We start from the raw sequence: 22411 nt of genomic DNA, 5'->3' as shown, positions 1-22411 counted from the left end.
ACACCCTGTTAATATGTAGAACATTGTACACTTAGGCCGGGTTCAGGAGGGCGAGTACAAGGACTGCAATGCCCGGACTGCCAGCAGGTCTCCTGACCCAAACTTTGCAGACTCAGACGCCAATGAGGCTGAAAGTTCAGGTCGGGAGACCCGCGGTCAGTCCGGGCAGGTCTCCAATGAATATGAAGAGACACACACTGGTTTATAATAAGTTAATCTGCTTTATTAATCCATCCTATACACGGTTTGTTCGCTGGCAGGGAAGTACGGGGATACACGGCGGTTCTGGGGCTCCATATGAAGTGCATTCGCTCACAGTAGAGCGCAGTTAATTGGGTTTTCCAGGTTGGTTCGGAAACGTTCCAGGAATATGGAAGCCAGTTCGTCGTCGATCAGGCGGCCGTCGCTGGACAGTGTAACATTCATCAGCTCCTTCTGGGAGAGCTCCGGGTTTCCTTCTTCATCTTCAGCTAGAACCAACTCGGTCCGGGAGCGTCCCACCGCCAGAATGCAGGACTGCGGGGGGTTTATCACCGCACTGAACCCGCTGATGCCAAACATGCCGAGGTTAGAGATGCTGCAGGCGCCATTATTATGGATTTAAAAAAAAAAAAAAAAAATCATTAACATGAGACACAAGATATGAATGAGGTGTAGAATACTTAGGGAAAGTTTGACGTCCAATTTAAGTGACACAGTCATATAAAATAACAAAATTCGACAGTACTCACCCTCCCCGGCTCCGCTCTCTATATTTTGCTCACATCAACGCTGCAGCCAATCACTGAGGTCAGGGGCTGCAGCGGTGATGTGAAATCAAACTCGCAGCGTTGGAGAGCCTTCTAATAGGAGTACTATCGGATTTTGTTATTTTAAATGACCAGAAACATTTGGGGTCCACTTTTCTCTTCATTAAACCTCTGTGTTGTCATGGTAACAGACTACAGACGGACTATGTGTAGTCTGATCCTGCATTCTTCTGTTATTTTGTGCCCTTATAGAAGAGAAGGCAGAGTGTAACACATGAGGGCTCGTTTTGTGTACACAGCTCTCATGCACAACTGTATCTTCATTACAGACTGCAAACAATAGATTTTGATTTTAGACTCCGCAGAGGTGTCAATGGTGAACCTAAACCTTTAATGGGGATTTCTGGGCATAAGGGCATATTTATGCAATCGAGGGGTGACCCCCAACATTATAACTCCGTTTATATTAAAAGCAGATGTCCAGGATTAGGAGGTCTACTCCCTGCCTCCGCCCCCATAAATTTTGCCATTTCTGTCCATGTCCAAATCAATATCAGAAATACATTTGTCTAAACCCAAACCGTCCCATCAGTAATGCCCGAATTCTAACAGATCCAGAATAACCAGTACCTGAACGATCCCCCCTGGTATTCTTCTGGTAACAGTTTTCCATTTCTTGCTTTCTGGGCCAAAACCTAAGGAAAGAGACAAAGTATAAATAAAAATTGAGTGACCCGACATCAGATCAATCACCTTAATCTCATATTGAATAGTTAATTAAAGAATAACCGATGTTAAAATTTTATTTCCGAAATCAATAGTTCACATGAAAATAAGAAACTTTGTAATATGTCTTATGGGAGAAATCTGCTTCTTTCTCCTCTCCGGGACTGAACATTGACTCTCATTTCATGGGTAAAATCTGTATTCCGTGAGTATAGATTGCCCCATTAGTAAAATAGGAAATGACAGTTAGTGCCAATAAAATTCTATGGAATTAGCAGCGGAATGTTTGTCGACCTCTAGCTCCTCCCTCTATAGAATTTAAAATTCTATGGAGGGAGGAGCTAAAGGCCGACACAGACAGAAGAGGGAGGAGCTAGAGGTCGCCAAACATTCCGCTGCAAATTCCATAGAACTTTATTAGCACTAACTGTCATCTCCTATCTCTGCAATGGGAAAAGCTGCATATTCTACCTGAGAATTGAGAATATTGAAAAAGAAAGTCCAGGAGGAGAAAAAAAACCAAAACGATTTCTCTTATAAGATAAATTAAAATGATAGTTGTTCTTTAAAGGCGATTTCCAAGATTAGGATATTGATAGACCCATAATCAAGATGAAATTAATGTCTTTGAATCTGGAGATCCCAACGATCAGCTGATTGAAGGTGCTTTCCTGCTAAATTGCTTACCAGGCACAGCACCATACATCCTGCAGTGGCTGTGACAGGTATTGCAACACAATAGCATATTTCCGACCACTGCAAATAGACAGGTATTTCCTCCATAATAAAGGGATGTTCCAATCTCAGTGTTTTAAGATCTTACATTGAACAGCATGCAGTAAGCTTCACATAGTAGTGGCTTGAGTTTTCTCATATCAAATCAACTTTGTAGGCGGATTTTGAAGCACTAAAGCATATGGACGACTTCGCTATACTGTGTTATTAAAAGCTTTTGCACTGTTGGCTTTTACAGGCTCTTTGTTTTCCTGAACATCACAGGATGAGTTAACTGAGAATCGGTCAGTGGGCTCATTTTTACAGAGGGTTTGTAATTCTCTTTTATCTAACCTTTTCTGAGCTCCTGTAGCTTATTTATGACATCAAAGTTAATCTCAACTTTGATGTGGTCATAAATCATTAGAGAGGAATTTAGAAAATGTCAGATACAAGAGTAGAAATGAGCAAATAAAATTCACATGACCCTGGTTCAGTAGTCCGTGGTGCGGCCACCTGTCGACATCCTTAGCTCTTCCGATTAGCTGTCCTGGTGCCACATCATCGTTGCGACATGGTAATAAAACAAGGCACTGACAGGTAAGCCGGGGGTCCACAGGTTTCTTTTGCAGTGACAACAGACTACATAACTTGGCCGCCGGATCGGGGTCCTGTGAACTTATTCACTTATCTCTATAGAGGAGTTGTAAACTCTCCCCATCAGTCTCAGTTGACTCATTCTGCAGCCAACAATGTGCCTGTAAAAGCCAAAACGGTGCAAAATGTTTAATGAAACTCAATAGAAAAAATTGTTTTTAGTTTATAATACCTGCATTTAAGTAACAAAAAAAAAAGTCTCTAAAAGTTTCCAACTTCTTAAAGGAGCCAGCAGTCATTACAAGTTTATATAATTTCGGAAGCGCTGTCTTGTTACCCCAGGACGGCACTATAGGTGCCTGGATTTACACATCTGTCACAGTGACGCACCAGTAATCAGCGAGGTGACATCTGTGACACTATTTATACAGCCCAAAATGTCTCGACTCTGCAAAAGTCTCATCCTGACAATGTATAACACGAGGAAGGTTTGGCAGCTGCTGGCGCCCGTCGCAGACTAAGCTCTGTTGCTCTGGGACTCGGTCAAGCTGCTACATCTGTTAAACATGGTGCTGCGGCTGCTGCCAACATGGGAGGGTGAAGTGCGCGGTGCTAACAGCTCCCCCGCTGCCCAGGTCCACACCGCTGCGCATCGACCCGGAGCAGAAGAGAGCAACCACGGGGAAAACTGGATGCAACGCCATATATTCCAGCGACGGGAACAATCGTGTCATTCTTCCAGCCCGGGAGGAAGCGCAATGTGCGTGCAAAATTGCAACATGTCCCCTTTAAGGGCTGATACTGAGAATGGACATGTTTTCACGTTATTACCCCCTATCCACTGCATAGACGATAACTTCCTGATTGCCCCAAGATCGGGGCTCTGGAGGCCCAAGAACCAGTCTATTAATGTTATAGGTACTATGCATTTTATTGAGAAACAGCGCCACTCCTGTCCACAGGTTGTGTGGGGTAATGCATTTTATCCCCAATTACTTTGGCTGCAATACCGCACACAACCTGTGGATAGCAGTGGCGCTATTTTGCTTTTTTTTCCCATTTATGAACGCTGATTCATCCGGTGAGTAGGCGATATTATATCATGTACTTATGTAATTATTAGATTAATGCAAATCAACTCATTGTAAAAAGGCATAATTGCACCACGGCCTCGTTATATCATCTCATCAGATCTTTAAATAGTTAATATATACGGGATAAAGGGGGTCACCGCTGCCGACATGTGACTGGTATCAGCGAGCGGCAATGTGAGCACACGTGTAGCAGTGCTGACCGCCGAGTACAGCCCATCGATGCTGCCACGACTGTACAATGGGCCTAGATGGTCTCTTCACTGTCAGACAGGTTGATCCAATTTGACAACGTGATAAATCGACAATCTGCAAATAACTATTTAAAAATTATTTCTCCAGTCCCCACCCCCCAAAAAAAAAATCCTCCTAAGTCAGTAGGTGTCTTCCAACTGTATAACCTGCCGTCCACTGCCTGTTGTCAAGTGTAATCCCCTCTAACTGCAGAGATGTGGAGACGGATTACAGAAAGTGGGGGCTGAGCAGGGGTCCGTCTTTGTCTCTCTCTGCCGGACGGGGGGGGAAGGCGGTCATTGTCTCTCTCTGCCTAAAGCGGCGAGGGGTCTTTGTCCATCTCTGTGGGGGAGGGGCGGTCTTGGTCTTTTTCTGCCAGATGAGGGGGGCCGGTCTCTCTCTGCCGGGGGGAGGACTTTGTCTCTCTCTGCTTAAAGCGGTTGGGTGGCCGGGCTTTATCTCTCTCTGCCAGACCAGTCTTTGTCTCTCTCTGCCGGACGCGCGCGGAAGGGAAGGGGGGGTTGTCTTTTTCTCTCTCTGCCAGAAGCGGGGGGTCCTTGTCCATCTCTGCCGGAAGCGGGGGAGGCGGCCTTTGTCTCTCTTTGCCGGACGCGGGGGCGTTCTTTTTCTCTCTCTGCTGGAAGCGGGGGGTGTCCTTGTCCGTCTCTTCCGGAAGTGGGTGAGGCGGTCTTTGTCTCTCTCTGCCAGACGCGGGGGGGGGGGGGGGGGGGGTCGGGTCTTTGTCTCTCCCTGCCAGACGCGGGGGGGGGTCAGTCTGTGCCAATCTTTGCCGCAAGCGGGGGCCGGTCTTTGTCTCTCTCTGCCAGAGCCTGGGGGGTGGGGGGGTAGGGGAGGGTGGCAGTCTTTGCCTCTCTCTGCCAGAAGCGGGGGGGCTGGTCTTTGCTCCAGCTCTTCAGTTAGTCAAACTGTATAATTGGTGTAAAAACAAGTGGGCTTTCAGTTCAAGACAAGCAATGCCTATTGGGAAGTGAGGAGAAAGGAAGTTCCAGCACCTATAGTGCTGGCAGAATGCTGAAGAGTAAAAAATGAAGAAAAGAATGGATGACAAGTTACAGCGCACAAGAAGAGGAACTTCTGTGTACCAAAAGCAGTTTACCTTTTAAGTGGATGAGGGCAGGTTTTATCCAAAAGTACAAGTACTCTTTAACCACACTGCTATGACTGGCTCTCCAGCAGTGCCCAACCTAATCTGCCTGGTTCATAAACAGAATACTAAAAATACGGTGCAGACAGACCATTAAATCAGGAGAAAAAAAAAAGGAATTGTTTTTTGTGGGGGTTGGAAATCTAAAAACAATGCCGATAAGTTGGGAGACCTCCTGTTTGGGCACTACGATGGCTGAGTAGTTTTAACTCTATAAATGTCCAACAGTGATACTTAAGGACTGTGCACAATGGAGCGACTGATGGAAAGGCTCTTCTTTTATTAGTTCGCGGTCTGATAATTGATTGTGAAGGGCACATTCCTTGGATCAGCTCCTCACCGATCGGCTTTTACAGGGAATTCCTCGCGTCCCTCCCGCAGTAACGCATGGCATCATCAGATCAGGATTCTCCGCACTCGGATCTTTCGCTCTTCCTAATACAGAGGTGTATTCTTCTCGTTCTCCTGGCTGCGGAGCAAAGTGGACGCTTATTGAATTTATCACCCAAGACGTTCTCCGCTCGGACAATGGAGCATTTATTTGACTTGAGTCTCGGAGCGGAAACTTGAGGAATCACATGAGCTGTGTATTTTTTTGTTTTTTTTTAAAGGACTGAAATACATTTTTTTTTTTCCTCTCATATTTGACTTATACAACGTTTTATATGGGGACCACACCGACCCTAAATGTCGACATAGTAAACATAAAGCTGCGTGTAACTGACGGTGAAGAAAAGAAATCAACCATTATAGACCGGTCAGCGGGGTTCTCTGCATTAGACAGAGAGAAGGATCTGCAGCCCTCGGTTAGTTGACTCATCAGTCTTGTTTCTATATGACCATTATATGACTTGTATGTTGTATTTATCTCCAGTTTTCTCCTCTGCAGGCTGTCTCTAATTTTCAGTTGTCTCTGAGCTAGTGGGTGGAGCAGCTGTTACGTCTCCCATACACAGCACACACAGACATGAGGGATTCTTGCTCTACTGTCTCTATGTAGCACATGTTCAGAAGCCACAGCAGGAAGACATTATACAGCAGTACTGAGCAGTGTAGCTGTGAATCCAGCATTGGGGTGAGAGAAACACCTACTAGAAAGCAGCAGCATCTATTTTGGTGCCTGTTTCACTCTGCTACTCCTCTCCCTGTACACTTCAACAGGTTAACAGACAGCTGTAATCTGATCTCTCAGTCAGTTTTGTTTTGACCAAGATGGACTATAGAGGTGATTCAGTTCAGAAAGCAGCTTAAAAGTGGAAAAAGAAGCAGATATCTCCAACAAGATATATTACAAAGTTTCTCTTGTACTATTGATTTATGCAAAGGCTGCGACCGTTCAAGAGTCTTTGATATGAGACTTTTTCACCAAGTCTTGGAATGAGGGTGTCATGGTGTGTGGTGAAATATCAGACCCCTTACCATTGCTTGGAAGAAAAACTTGGCGTTTGGAAGGGGGTCTAGAAACCTTTTGTTACATCTCACTTTGATAAAGGTTGAGTTTTCTCGAGTTTAAACCCGTTGATTTCTGGAATGGTTCCTGTTAGGCTATGTTCACACGTTGCGTTTTTGCTGCGTTCTTTTTCTGCAGGCAAAACCTGCTCTCTTAGCAGAAAAGAAGCTGCTTAAAAAAAAGCAGGTTTTGCTGCATTTTTCAGGTACATTTGTCTCTTGTGCATGCCGATACAGTTTAGCTTTTAATCTGCATTAAAAAAAAAAAAAAAAAACGTAGCAAAAATGCAGCGTGTGAACATTGCCTTATGTTGACACAAAGGTTTTGGACCTTCTGAAATATCAGGAGTTTTGCTTTAAATTGAAATTTCCTACATAATTTTTTCACTGACCCGGACTTTATTCACCCTCTTAAGATAGTACATTGTTCAGATTCCCTGATTTGGAGGGAGCCTGTCCCTGGTGCTGTGTTCCCTTTAATTTAGTACACAGCAACGCTGCTGAGACCGACCTCCGCTGTGGGTGGTCAGGAAGGACACTAATGACCATCCTATGGGGCCAATAGAAAGGTCACTGCTCCATGTGTACAGCCTTCATATGAAGAACGACTGGAGTTCGTATGTAACCTCCGTCCTCGGATTTCCAGATGCTCAACATTGTATATACCGTCTGGCAGTATATATTATATATTTTATATATATATATATATATATATATATATATATATATATATATATATATATATATATATATATATATATATATATATATATATATATATATACACACACATATACACACACACGCACCCGCGCACACACACACACACACACACATATATATCCCGCAATGAACAACATCTGATTATACAACGCAGCTGCAGCAAGTGACTGCAAATTAATATTGGGATAGTAGTGATGATCGTCAGGACCGTACACAATCATATATGTCCCTCTCCGAACCTCCTGCAGTGGAAATGGTAGTGTAATGGTGTATTGCCGCACATGCTCACCTGGGTCTTTGGGACTTGCGTTCTTGTGATTGGTGGTGGTCCCAGCGATCACACACTTAGGAATATTTGTGGTTTACGAGACATCCCCCATTACGTCTCGGGGAAATTTTCATGTCGTAAAAAAACCCACGCAATAAAAACACTACAATGAAATGTGAAGAGGCGCTGCCCATCCCGGGTGAGGGAGAGGCACACAACGCCGCACATACTGTTTGAACGAGTCCCGGCACGGCAGGGGCGGACGCCCATTGCGAGAGGCACAGATTGCATCCTTTGAAAATGGCCTGGAAAACACAGTCATAAGGCCCAGACGCACCCTGCTCCAGGTAAAGGTGCGGCTCAGCACTTACACAAGCGTCGTGGTCAGGGCCCCGGAGCGTGAGCTCATGGGCTTTTATAGTGATCCTTCATTATGTACATCAGAGAGAAAACTTCACATGGCACCAAACACTCTCCAGTCATCCTAGAGCCGACCCAGTGAGGGACGCCGAGACAGAACCGAATTATATTATCAGATCCCTGCTTGCTGTTAGAGATTGGAAAGATTCATGTCCAGATGCAAAAAAAGGAAAGAAACCTGCCCTAACATGATACAATTGTATCCATTCTGGACTCTGATTTGTTACAATGTATTGCAGTAATGATAGCGCCCGGACTGGATACTACAGTAGCAAACCCTCAGCTGTCACACTGATCTGGCTTTTGTAAAGGGAGCTTCTCATCTCATAAAGTAATGATGGAGAAGGGGATAGGAGAGAGGTTGGGGGTCCGGAGAATGGGATCCCTTTATTAAAAATTACGGGTGTAGAGCTGCGCCTTATAAGCTTTCCCTGCACGAAAACTGCAGCTGGGGAGGAGAACTTGCTCATAGACCCCTTTATTCTTAAGTTTGGAGGGTCTCAAAAGTGACACTCTCATCAATCAGAAAGTGATGGCATATACAATCACTTTAAAAGATGGAAATATCTGCTTTAAAGGCATTTTCCCCATAACTATCTACAGGACACTCCCCCCATATTATGGACCCCCACCTATTCCCCAATTCAAAGAGGACATCAGATTAGCTTCAACGGGAGGTGATGCTGGTTGGTGACATCGGATCACCTCTCCTTTGAGCCAGGGACCCTTTCCGTTGATGGGTGGGAGTACCGGATCAGACATCTATGGCATATACCATAAATAATTCAGACGCTAACAGCTTTTTACGTCAGCATTGTTCCAGATTATTGGACACTTACAGAAAAATTATTTTTCTAAAAACAAGTGAATGGATTATTAAATGAATCCTGCCATCTTAAAGGGGTTCACAAACTTTTATCAGCGTGGTCTTACTACAACACAATCAGAGACAGGTAACCTGTGACTGATATGAAGGCCGGGGCTGTCAGCCGGACAGGACAGGCCATGCTAGGAACTGCTGCAGGACCACACGTCGTCTACAGCCACGTCCCACCATCTCCAGCTACGACGCTCTGTATAACAGTCTGACCCCTCTCCCAGGGCAGAGAAGGGAGAGGTGACAGTGATGACATCTAGGGGTCCCAGCAGTGAAATATCACCATACCAGGGGTGCGGTGAGCAGCGCGGGCCGGGGTATACAGGGTGACATCATGGAGAGGGCTTGAAGATAATCTAGTGTGAGGAGGTGGAAGGGCCGGGGCTGTAGAGAAAGAATATTATAAAAAACAAAATAGACCCTTTAAGTAAAAAGGTCCTAAAGGCCTGAATGGGAGCCAAATACAACGGTATATGAAGTGGGGTGTACAAAAGAAGAGGGGTGCTAGAATGGTTACAACTAACTCTGTGGAACAACAGAGGGTTATATCACCCCAGTATTAAAGGGGTTGTCCATCCTGTAATATACTCCGGAGCTGCACTCACTATTCTGCTAGTGCAGTCACTGTGTACATACATCACTGATCCTGAGTTACATCTCGTATTTACTCCAGAGCTGCACTCACTATTCTGCTGGTGCAGTCACTGTGTACATACATTACATTACTGATCCTGTACTGATCCTCCTGTATTATACTCCAGAGCTGCACTCACTATTCTGCTGGTGCAGTCACTGTGTACATACATTACATTACTGATCCTGTACTGATCCTCCTGTATTATACTCCAGAGCTGCACTCACTATTCTGCTGGTGCAGTCACTGTGTACATACATTACATTATTTATTCTGTACTGATCCTGAGTAGGACCGCCCACTGGACTCTTAAGCCCAGAATAAGTGTAAATTTTTATTACCAATATACTGAACTATTTCCAATAAACCTCATCAATCTGCTCAGGTCAGTAATATCTTCATACCCGGCGTTGATCCCCTCATTGATTCGATGATATAATCTGGCGCCGAGACATAATCGTGCATAGCTACATACAGAGGGGCAGCGTCAACCCCTTCATACCAGCTCCATAGACCATCTGCTATATGTCTAAATAATCAGAACGATGAGTGCTGGGACTTGTAGTACCACAATCTAAAACCTCCATCTTTTTTTTTTTCCGCATTAGTGTTGTTATGGCTTCCTAAAAATAATCCGGGAAGTGTTGACATCACAGGGTGTGCATTAATGAGCAGGGCTGTTCCCGGGATGATGCACAGACTTAATTCTGACCTGCAAAATCTCTGCCTGGTCTCAGAGGACGGCCGTACATTAGACTACATGTGCCCTTACAGAGGCATTGGAATAGCGATCGCTAGAACACGGTCCGATCTATGGGGGCCACATAAGCCCAGGCCAATCATGCGGCCCTTTCTTTTCCTAGCATCAAGCTGTGCGTGTGGGGGGGGGGGGGGTGGATGCCAGCGACCAATCAGAAATCAGTTTTCATTTTTTAAACACCTCTGGTAAAATGAAAGCTGCGCTGTGATTGGTTGCTATGGGTAACCAACAGTTTTGTTGCTCCATACACCAGGCCCGTGGTTTATGACTTATATTTCGCAGGAGACCACCATGGCCGTGCCGTGACTCCCTCCTCATGTTACCTTAGCGGTGTCGGCGATTTCTTGTATTCCCTTGATGCCGGCTTGCTTTATTATAGGAGTGATTAGGCCTCGGTCGGTTGCCACGGCGATCGAGATGTCAATGGACTCCAGCTGCCTTGGTCCTTCGCCGTTCCAAGTGACGTTTACCTCAGGCATTTGCTGGGGATGACAATAAAAAAAATACATTACATGGTGTCAAAAAAAGATGATAGTAATGTGTTACCCTCCTCACCTACTGTCGACAGGTTACCAAAAAGCGTAGGCCCGGAGGGGGCGATAATGGTGGTATGGCATTATGTTCAGTAGAGAGGGGGGAATAACTGCTGCCAAGATGCCAGGTACCAAGGCAACAGTGAGCAGCGTTGCTATGTCATGTCTGACAGGCTGGTTGCTAAGGAAACAGCCTAGCAACTGCAGCCTTATCAAAATGGTGACCCTAGCAACCATCAGTCTCGTATCATTTTCCTTGATTTAAAGGGGTGGTCCATGGCTGCCAGACCAAGCCAGTGCAATCTAAGTCAAATGTCGGCATCCTGAGTGGCTCTTGTGATTACTAGGCCCCTGTGACATCACGACATCGCTTGAGGCCTACTTACTAGGCCTCACATGACAACATGGCGTGCATAACAACGGCCTAATGAAAGAAAGAGGAACTGTATGAGCAGGGTCACACTACACTGGTCTGGAGGCCACGGACTACTGGATCACCCTAACAATTCAATATGATTGACGTCCCCTTTAAGTGACAGCCTAGTGGTTTGGGGGCCGGGAGACATGTTTTTTTTGTTTTTTTTATTAGGAACAGTTTTTTTTCTTTTTATATCTAATTATATTTCTAAAGATAAGCGTCGCCAGAGTCATTTTAGCAGCCGCTCATCGCTCCAGCTGCGTGATGGTTTCCCAGACTTGTACATCTTGCAGACGGCCATTTACGCAATTTAGGGGGGCTGGATTTTTTTTAGTGGGATTTTCTAATTCCTTGCACAAAAGTTATATTGCAAGAACTAAAAAAAAAAGCCATAAAATGCGTAATGAATGCACACCCCACACAGCCTCCATATGGGCGAGTCCCTGTCCGCAGCGTCTGTGCTACCGGAGCAGCAGAGGGGACACAGCGCCGGACGCCCGGGAGCGAGCTCGACGGAGCAAGTCAACTGGAAACTCCCCGAAGATTAAGTTTTAGAAATTACAATAATGGCAGAAGGAATATATATTGGTTTCCCATGTCAGTGCTATGAATTTTCCACGGACAGTGGAGAGATATAAAGGGGTGGTGGTGGCGGTGTGGGGGTCCAGAGCGGCGGCTGCTCGGGGAGACGCTGCGAGCAAATCTGCATGTGCTCAACATCCGCCACTACCCAGAGGGAGCTGCCACCTGTGCTTATACTACAACTCCCACAATCCGCACTTATAAAGATAGCTCCGCTCCATAGGTCGTAAAAGAGGTAAATCAGAAGCAGGTGGAGGGGCCGGACTCCCATGTGCATAGCAGGGCTGCTAGATATAACAGTACCTATATATATAAAACAGTATATAAAGAAACAATATATATACATTTCATACAGCACATTAACTAAATGCATATGTTTTCACAACTCTGCAGCCAAAGCTATGTATTACTGAAAAATACTTTCAGTTAAGCCCGCTGAGATTCAGGATGCAGATTGCAAGATCCTGCAGAACTGGAAATTAACTCTGCAAATCAATATACCGTACATGACTTTGTAACTTTATACATCCATTATTTACTTATACCAGTTCTTAGAGCTCAGGAAAAACTAAGAAACTTGCTAAGAGCAGCCTAAATATCAGCTCCCTGCACTGTGTCTGGCTTTAATATAGGACTTGTAACCTGCATTTTACTCTGTTTTTAATTTCCAGTTGTCTCTAAGGTAGTAGATGACGACTGACTGCTCTGATGTCTCCTATACATTGCACGCACAGACATGAGGAATTCCTGCTCTCCTGTCTCTGATCAGCATTAGGAAAAAAATTATACAGTGGTACCGAGCAGTGTAGCTGTGAATCCAGCTCTGTGGCCAGAAAAAGCACTGACTAGAAAGCAGAAGCATGGAGAATGTTATACAAAACTAGCGAGCAGTGTAGCTGGGAATCCAGCGCTGGAGCCATATAAAGCACTGACTAGAAAGCAGCAACACATGGAGGATATTATACGGAACAGAGCAGTGTAGCTGGGAATACAGCTCTGTGGCGAGATAAAGCAATGATCAGAAAGCAGGAGCATGGAGGATGTTTTACAGAATTACTGAGCAGTGTACCTGTGAATACTGTGCTGGTGTGAGATAAAGCACTGACTAGAAAGCAGAAGCATGGATGATATTATACAAAACTACTGAGCACTGTAGCTGGGAATCCAGCGCTGGGGCCATTTAAAGCACTTACAGAAAGCAGCAACATATGGAGGATATTATACAGAACTACTGAGCAGTGTAGCTGTGAATACAGCTCTGGGGCGTGATAAAATACTGACTAGAAAGCAGCAGCGTGGAGGAGGTTATACAGAATTACTGACTGGTGTAGCTGGGGATCAAGATAAAGTGCTTAATAGAAAGCAGCAGCGTGTAGGACATTATATAGAAGTACTGAGCATTGTACCTGTAAATCCAGCTCTGCGGTGACATAAAACCTTAACTAGAAAGTGGCAACACAGTATATGGGTATCTCTCTGCCTTTCTCTTTCCCTTTATTCACCTCCCCTCTCCATAGACTTCAATAGTCAGCTGTAATCTAATCCCTCCTTGACGAGACAAGATGGATTTTTGTTTCTGAGTGAATGGTGGGTTCGGGAGGTGAAAAAGTGGCTCATAAATGGAGGAAGCAGCAGGTTTTTGTTTCTTTTATTCGCTTGTACTACTGATTTATGGAAAGTTTGTGATTTAAAGTAATTCCTTGTTAATCTAATTTTCCATTCTAATCGCAGGTCACAGCTCGCTGCATGAGTATTCTTCGTTGCATCAGGAAAACATTAATTGATGGCGACAGGTGCACTTTAAGTCAAGCAGATGTCTACGTGATAATTAGGGAGGCAAAATCTCTGCCAGGCTGGAAGTTGCCTGATGTAATAGTATGTAACACAAATCTCATCCTCTGCCCTGTTCACACACTACAGATGTGCCCCGGCCGGGCACCCGCCCTGCCCCTGCACTGCAGATGCTGTAATCCTACCTATATGACTCCGCTCTGTAATCCTCCACAGCCCGGGGCACAGGTCCCGGATATATGTGCAACGCTCTGCACTCCAGTCTTCACCTCCCAACACGTCAAGATCAATGCAATGTGAAATAAAATACATTTTAGCACAAGTTTTTGGTCTAATTCCATAGATTTTACAGATTACTGGATGTTTTGTGGGGGCACACGTAGGGTCCTTAGCACTGTCCCGGATAGGCTGGACTTACTTTGAGAGTGACGGCCGTGGCTTTGATGATGAAATCGTTCACAGAGACCTTAATGTTATCTAAAATTGGTGGATAAAAAAAAAGAGAAAAAATATATTAATAACATCAGCAGCCTCTCCCTAACACTCATAGCTCGGCGGTCACAAGCTGGGGCACCTCCGCCCATAATCTAACCGGACGGCAATCAAGGGTTTTAGTCGTTCTGGGGCAGACGGTCATTTTTTGTTTCATGAATACAATACTATGAATGCAGTAAAGACTGACACGCCACCAGTGCAAGAGTTTATTATTCTGAAAACATTGGAAATATATCGTATACAGTTTTATTATGGAGTTCAATGTATAAAATGTATGAAGTGAGTGCCCTCTAGTGGTCGCTGACAGAAGACAGGATTGTATCACTTCCTACTTTGTCTAATGCAGGGGATTTGGAGCTCGGGTATCAGAAAGCACACACTCAACGCTAAAAATATATTAATATATCTGTAACTGGGATCTCGTGAGTGCAACCTAGTGTGTGCTCCTGCCGAAATCTGAGACGACACCGATCCCGGCAGTACGGTTACGGCCAGGCATGTACCTATTCTGCAGTGCTTTACTATGCAGTTACAGTCATGGGCGAAAGTGTTGGCACCCTTGGAATCACACCTGAAACCAGATAAAAAGTGAAGACGTTGACTCAATCTTTGCATCGTGTGTCTCTATGTATCACACTAGGCATGGAGAACTGAAAGAGGAGAAGAGAACTGTCCGAGGACTTGAGAACCAAAATTGTTGAAAAATATCAACAATCTCAAGGTTACAAATCCATCTCCAGAGATCTTGATGTTCCTTTGTCCACGGTGCACAGCATAATCAATAATCAACCCATGGCCCTGTAGCTAATCTCCCTGGATGTGAACGTGAAAAAAATTGATGAACGGTTGCAACACAGGATAGTTCGGATGGTGGATCAGCAGCCCCAATGAAATTCCAAAGTTCAAGCCGTCCTGCAGGCTCAGGGTGCATCAGTGTCAGAGTGAACTATCCCTCCACATGTGAATGAAACGCTATGGCAGGAGACCCAGGAGGACCTCACTGCTGACAGAGACATGAAAAATCTAGACTGCAGTTTGCCAAAATGTACGTGAGTAAGCCAAAATCCTTCTAAAAAAGCATCTTGTGGACAGATGAGACCAAGATAGAGCTTTTTGGTAAAGCACATTATTCTACTGTTTACCAAAAACGTAATGAGGCTTACAAACAAAAGAACACAGGACCTACAGTCAAATATGGTGGAGGATCAAAAATGTTTTGCTACTTCTGGTACTGGGTGCCTTGAATGTGTGCAAGGCATCACAAAATCTGAAGATAACCAAAGGATTTAGGGTGGCAATGTAGTGCCCAGTGTCAGATAGCTGGGTTTGTGTCCTTCCAGCAGGACAATGACCCCAAACATACTTCAAGAAGCCCCCAGAGATGGAAGGAAACAAAGTGCTGGAGAGTTCTGAAGTGGCAGCAATGAGTCCGGATCTAAATCCCATTGATCACCTGTGGAGAAGACGCCTTCACATATTAGAGACCTGGAGCAGATTGTAAGAAGAGTCCAAGAATCCAGCGGAGAGAAGCAAGAAGCTGATGGATATAGGAAGCGACTGGCTGCAGTTATTTATTACAAAGGGTGTGCAACCAAATATTAAGTTGAGGGGGCCAACAATTTTGACTGGCCCATTTTTGGGGTTTTGTGTCACATTATGTCCAATTTGCCTTTTCCTCTTTTTTGTGTTGTTCCCAATACTCACACGTGTATGACAAAATATATGGAACTGCAATAATGTTCTGGGAGAAATACTTCATTTTCTGGAACAATTTCAAGGGTGCCAACACTTTCGGCCCTGACTGTATATAAACAATATGTAGATCTGCTTAGGACACTATTTGGTATCCGCCTGGTGAATGGCGGCCTAAGTAGACGTTAATGGCCAGACGACCAGGAGCGTCACTGTGCAGAATTTTTTTTTCACTGTATATAGTATTGTCACATACATAACATATGCCTGTAAAAAAATAAATATAAATGAAAAAAAAATTAAAAGCAACTAAAAAGATCAAAATAGCCCCAAAATTATTAAAAATTTGCACGTAAAAAAAAAAATATATATTTTAAAATATGAAAACCTGATTTAAGGATTAATGATAAGATTCAGAAAATCCCTTTTTTTTCGCTTTTGGAGACGAGATCTAAGAACGGGACTGATCCTCCAGCGGCAGAAGGGTTAATCCTGTAATCTCTAATCTCAGCAGAAAAGAACATTGCTTCCCTTGGTCCAGTTACACAATGCTGGTTTAATAATCTCCCGTCCGTCCTTGCTGCCTCCACCAGCCCGGCTCTGCTGTGCACATCCTGCCCAGGAAAAGCAAAGCTGCCAGTGCCAGCGGCGGCGGGTGGGAAACCTCCTTTATTTAGTAGCTGTCATCCTGAGCCAGTGACCTGCTCTGGAGCACTGATAAATGACTGGAGGAGCTGACAGAGCCCCGGGGACTGCTCAGGAGGAGTTGCCAGAGGGTCTTCAGTCACCAGTAATGAACTCTTAAAGGGCAAGTACTGCACAGAAGTCCCTTTGGGGAAACAATCCCCCCATCCCCACCCTCCCTTCCATTTTGTTGCTGCAAAACCATGTCATTCAGGAGTCTGGGAAAGCTGGGTGGCTGCCTATATGGAAATGATCGCCTTATCAATGAGTACCACGCTTTCCTGGACTCCTGAAAGGAAAAATAGCTGCATGGGATCGGCTCAGGACTCTAGAAAAAGATGGGTGATGCCCGATGTGGAGCTTAAAGGGATTATTCCCATCTTCATAAATGGGGTATTGTTAGATAGTTCTTGTAAACACAATCAGTTTTGCAATTTGCTGCTTGTTAAAATTTCCATCTGTTCTTGAGATGTTAATGCTTTCCTTTTGTTTACAGCTCGTTCCCTTGGAGACCGACCACCGCTGACAGGCAGCAGAGCATGCGCAGAGCTCACAAGCTCTTTTCTATTGAGCTGTTTTTAAGCGCCGTTCTGAAGCTGGCCAGGGCCAAGGATAGGTGCTGTTACCTCCCCAATCATGATCAGCTACAGCGCAGTGCTTACAAACTATAGTCAGCAGCGGTGGTCGGTCTCCTAGGCAACGAGATGTAAACGTTAATATCTCAAGAACGGCTGTAAATTTTAATACCCAGTAAATAGCAAAAGTGCTCGATTTTACAAGCTCTATCCGAGTGAAGTTGCGAATAACCCTTTTAAAAGGGGTATTACCATCGTAGCCAGGTATGGCATAGATGCAGGTGCCAGGGAAACGGGGTCCGGTCATATGCTGTCAAAGATGGAGAGGTGCAGCTCTCTCTATACATTTATAGGGAATCCAATTAATGGCTTAAAGGGGTATAAGGCATTTTTGACAAATGTACGACGCTGTGGTGTCCGGCTCTCAGACAGCTGATTAGTGGGGGAGTGCCGGGTGTTGGACCCCAGATCTGATATTGATGAGCCATCCTAAGGATCAGTCCTCAATCTCTAACCAGTGGACAACCCCTTTAATTCCACACTTCTGTAATCCAGGGACGTCAGACGTTCTAACCTGATGCCTCACCGTTGGAGAATGTGTTTTCCCTCCAACGTTGGGGGGTTTACAGAATAAGATTTTCCTGCAGTTTGCGCTATTCCGCCTCTAATTACACCTCTCAGCTCCACGGAGTCTGGGAACGTTGGCCGCGTCCCGTGCTCGGTGCCCAAATACGTCGCAGAGCTAGGAAAATATCCGGAGCCCGGGCGGTTAAAGCTTCCATTAGCAGCGAGGTCGTGCCCCGAGCTGAACACATGGATTAGACATTCACATTAAACGGACCTATTTTTATTAATCTGATGGATTTTTTTTTTCTTCCAGAATAATCTACAATGTATAGAGGCAAATCTGTATTAATATTAACCCCTCGTGCAGTCGCCCCTTTAAAGGAGAAGTGACCCAATTCCAAATTTTAATTGCTAAACAAAACGTACATTTTTTCCCTTTGTACGACATTTGAGAAAACTTCTTCTTAAAGGGGAATTCCAGCAATAAATGACCTTTATAGAGACGTGTTACAAAAACCACAGGGGTGGAAGCCTGCGTGGGTCACCGGCCATTACAGAGAACACAGAGTCATGTCTTCTTGATTACTTCTGAGGAGGGTAGTGGGGGAGAGATACTGCTGGAGTCAGTAGCCGGACGGCCAGAAACAAGACCGATCTTAGAGAAAGGAAAAGTTCCGGCTTCAATAATTGCGAAAGGTATTGGATTAAAAGAACTCCATCATGAGGGTAAACACAGCAACGCGTTTCGAACACACAAACTGTGTGATATGTCAAAGAACCCAGTTTGTGTGTTCGAAATGCGTTGCTGTGTTTACCCTCATGATAGAATTATTTTACTCAAATAGATTTAACAATTATTGAAGCCGGAACTTTTCCTTTCTTCAGTCTACAAGTCGTCCCTTGATTTCAGTGCTTCAGGACGCCAGGAGCCTGGGTGAGCTGGTTTAACTACCTTCTCTATATATTGCAAGACCAATCTTAGGTTTATAAAAAAGGGAGCAAAATCCTGACTAATAATTAGAGAAGAATACTTTTTTTTTCTTTTTTAAAAATGCATGGAGGAAAAGAGGGAAAGGAAAGGAAAAAAGAGGGAAAGGAAAGGAAAAAAGAGGGAAAGGAAAGGAAAAAAGGAGGGAAAGGAAAGGAAAAAAGGAGGGAAAGGAAAGGAAAAAAGAGGGAAAGGAAAGGAAAAAAGAGGGAAAGGAAAGGAAAAAAGAGGGAAAGGAAAGGAAAAAAGAGGGAAAGGAAAGGAAAAAAGAGGGAAAGGAAAGGAAAAAAGAGGGAAAGGAAAGGAAAAAAAGAGGGAAAGGAAAGGAAAAAAGAGGGAAAGGAAAGGAAAAAAGAGGGAAAGGAAAGGAAAAAAGAGGGAAAGGAAAGGAAAAAAGAGGGAAAGGAAAGGAAAAAAGAGGGAAAGGAAAGGAAAAAAGAGGGAAAGGAAAGGAAAAAAGAGGGAAAGGAAAGGAAAAAAGAGGGAAAGGAAAGGAAAAAAGAGGGAAAGGAAAGGAAAAAAGAGGGAAAGGAAAGGAAAAAAGAGGGAAAGGAAAGGAAAAAAGAGGGAAAGGAAAGGAAAAAAGAGGGAAAGGAAAGGAAAAAAGAGGGAAAGGAAAGGAAAAAAGAGGGAAAGGAAAGGAAAAAAGAGGGAAAGGAAAGGAAAAAAGAGGGAAAGGAAAGGAAAAGAGGGAAAGGAAAGGAAAAGAGGGAAAGGAAAGGAAAAGAGGGAAAGGAAAGGAAAAGAGGGAAAGGAAAGGAAAAGAGGGAAAGGAAAGGAAAAGAGGGAAAGGAAAGGAAAAGAGGGAAAGGAAAAGAGGGAAAGGAAAAGAGGGAAAGGAAAAGAGGGAAAGGAAAAGAGGGAAAGGAAAAGAGGGAAAGGAAAAGAGGGAAAGGAAAAGAGGGAAAGGAAAAGAGGGAAAGGAAAAGAGGGAAAGGAAAAGAGGGAAAGGAAAGGAAAAGAGGGAAAGGAAAGGAGGGAAAGGAAAAGGGAAAGAGAGAGGGACACATTTTGGAAGTGGATCCTGAAGGAATCTGCACTAGGTATTGTCCAATCAAAAGGATGAAAAAAACAATTCAAGGAATGACAAATTCTTCCAAAACAGGAGTGGTCTCAGCATGAAAAACTTGTAGGGGGTTATAGTTTGTCCGAATTTATCCTGCCCAATTTTTTTTTAAAGGGGTTGACCCCTTTCAGATAATATTCTGCAATGGCTAAAGGGTGTTAAAAAAAAAAAAACTGTACTGTACTCACCTTCCTCAGGTCCACCGGGTCTCTGTCCATCGCTGCTTCTGGTGTCTGGCACTGGCGTACATGGACAGCGTGGCAGCCAATTAGTGAGCTCGACAGCTCTGCCAGTGTAGATGGAACGCCCCCTTCAGAGCAGCCGAGTGCACTGATTGGCTGCTGCACTGCAAATGCCAGACACTGGGAGTAGGGGTTGAGACTCGCCATTGGACCTGGGGAAGGTGAGTACAGTTTTTTTTTTTTTTTTTTAACAAACTGCAACCGGGGCAGAACGTTATCTAAAAGGGGACAACCACTTTAAGAAATGTAAGTGCATCCATTCTGCACCAATCACACGGTGGAGCTGCAGCCCGGTCACTGACCTTTCGCCAGCTCCTTCCTCAGTTTGAGGACGGCTCGGAGGTCGCAGTCCGTGCTGGCGTAGGTGTGCGGGATGGTGGATTTAGATTCCGTCAACCTCTTGGCGATAACCTTTCGGACGTTACTGGTTGGTATTTCAGTAAATGTTCCCTTGAAGCCAAAAAAAACAAAAACAAGGTCATTAAAGAAAAATATTCACCCGCAGCAAAAACGTGGCGGTCGGCAGACGCCTCTGGCACAAATAGATTTAAAGGGACAGTAAAAACTGCGCTCATCAGTCCACAGCACCAGACAGCAACTGCTGGAGGAAATTGTGCCGTCATGCAACCCCATTTTGGGGTGTTTACTACAGTTAGATGCAGTTAAATACAATAAGTATTTTACAACATGCCATAAAGCAGCTTCCTTATAGTCTATGACTCCTTACCGGAGCGAGGGGCTTTCCAGGTATGGACATTGGAGGGTCTGATGGGCGTTGCAGGCCGCCTGCTGGAGGCGCTGGCTGTTGTGGCGCCACCTTTGCTGGCTGTATGGCAGGAGATGACGGCGCCACTATTTTTGCAGTTTCGCCCTTTTGTGATACAACTCGCAGCGCATCCCTGTAAAAAAAAAAAAAAAGACGACAATCAAAAACCGCAATACCGGTAAACATTATCCATTAGACCAATAATGAGTAATTAAAGGGGATGTCTGACCCTTTAAATACGAGACTCCCTTTAAAGAATTATACGGCATCCATTATAAAGTAGAGGAGTGTTATTTGCTGGCTCTGTAATAAGACGAATCTGGACGTTTGACAAGTTTTGCAGCTCCTCGCTTGACAGCGCAGGGCCTGTCTTTGGGGCCCGTTCTTTCTTGCCGTCTGTCGGTAAATCTGCGCCATTATTTTCGGATTCTTCATTTTTGCTTCTCGAACGTCAAACAGTAAAACAATGATTAAAAGTAGCAGAATCCGCGCTGCATCGCACCGCCACCTGCAGGCGACGGGGAGAAGCGCAGGGTCTGATGTCTCACATTTATAGATGCATCTCTGAGATGGAAGCGGCTTTACTGATTGTACCGGCTGTATATTATTACACGGCTGCATGTACCGAGGGAGATCCGACACTGGATCTACAGGAATCTGTGAGCAGCAGTCACTGGATCTGTGGGGAAGCTGGTGACCCACGATACTACACCGATATCTAATCCAGGGCTCTGCCATAGAGGGAGGAGATGATCAGCCTGAGGCTCCTGGCCTTACGAAATAATGTTTCCCTACAGTGCACAAGTAACAATGCTGCCATACTGTTCCCGATCCAACACAGCAACCAACTTACCAAACAAATGTTACCATACCGAAACCAAATAATCCATATTGTGAGTCCATATCACTGTCATGATGCGACCAAATAAAGCAAATAATAGTGTCCAACTAGAAGCACCCTGCTGCACGACGCCATCTGGCGGCACCTACTGCACTACACCATGCGGCGGCAACCTAGTGCACTACACCATGCGGCGGCAACCTAGTGCACTACACCATGCGGCGGCACTGGTCTGCACGACGCCATCCGGCGGCAACCTACTGCACAACTACGCCATCCGGCCGCAACCTACTGCACAACTACGCCATCCGGCCGCAACCTACTGCACAACTACGCCATCCGGCCGCAATCTACTGCACAACTACGCCATCCGGCCGCAACCTATTGCACAACTACGCCATCCGGCGGCACTGTTCTGCACGACGCCATCCGATGGCGACCTACTGCACAACTACGCTATCCGGCGGCAACCTACTGCACAACTACGCCATCCGGCGGCACTGTTCTGCACGACGCTATCCGGCGGCAACCTACTGCACTATACCATCTGGCGGCACTGTCCTGCACGATGCCATCCGGTGGCAACCTATTGCACAACTACGCCATTGGGCGGCACTCTGCTGCACTACACCATCTGAATGCACCGTACTGTACGGCGCCATCCGGCAGCATCGTACTGCACGACGTCATCCGGCGGCACCGTACTGAACGACGCCATCCAGCGGCACCGTACAGCATGATGCCATCCAGCGGCAGCGTACAGC

General features: G+C 45.2%; 1 protein-coding gene across 1 annotated transcript in view; it reads right to left on the bottom strand.

The window, feature by feature from the left end:
* Nucleotides 1-201: 201 nt before the first annotated feature.
* Nucleotides 202-22411, bottom strand: part of PDHX (pyruvate dehydrogenase complex component X) — a 61361-nt gene continuing 39151 nt past the window's right edge. Inside the window, exons 6-11 of the mRNA XM_073658130.1 lie at nucleotides 20768-20939; nucleotides 20343-20490; nucleotides 14150-14208; nucleotides 10731-10889; nucleotides 1380-1444; nucleotides 202-577 (exon numbers count right to left, since the gene is read on the bottom strand). Of these exons, the coding sequence (XP_073514231.1) occupies nucleotides 313-577; nucleotides 1380-1444; nucleotides 10731-10889; nucleotides 14150-14208; nucleotides 20343-20490; nucleotides 20768-20939 (868 nt within the window). The 3' untranslated portion in view covers nucleotides 202-312. The remainder of the gene's footprint in view (nucleotides 578-1379; nucleotides 1445-10730; nucleotides 10890-14149; nucleotides 14209-20342; nucleotides 20491-20767; nucleotides 20940-22411) is intronic.

Source organism: Phyllobates terribilis, unplaced genomic scaffold (assembly GCF_046119375.1).
Source record: "Phyllobates terribilis strain yellow unplaced genomic scaffold, ASM4611937v1 Scaffold_13__5_contigs__length_258822181, whole genome shotgun sequence".
Taxonomy (NCBI): domain Eukaryota; kingdom Metazoa; phylum Chordata; class Amphibia; order Anura; family Dendrobatidae; genus Phyllobates; species Phyllobates terribilis.
The sequence above is the reverse complement of the archived record's forward strand: the minus strand, read 5'-3'. Positions and strand labels throughout refer to the sequence as shown.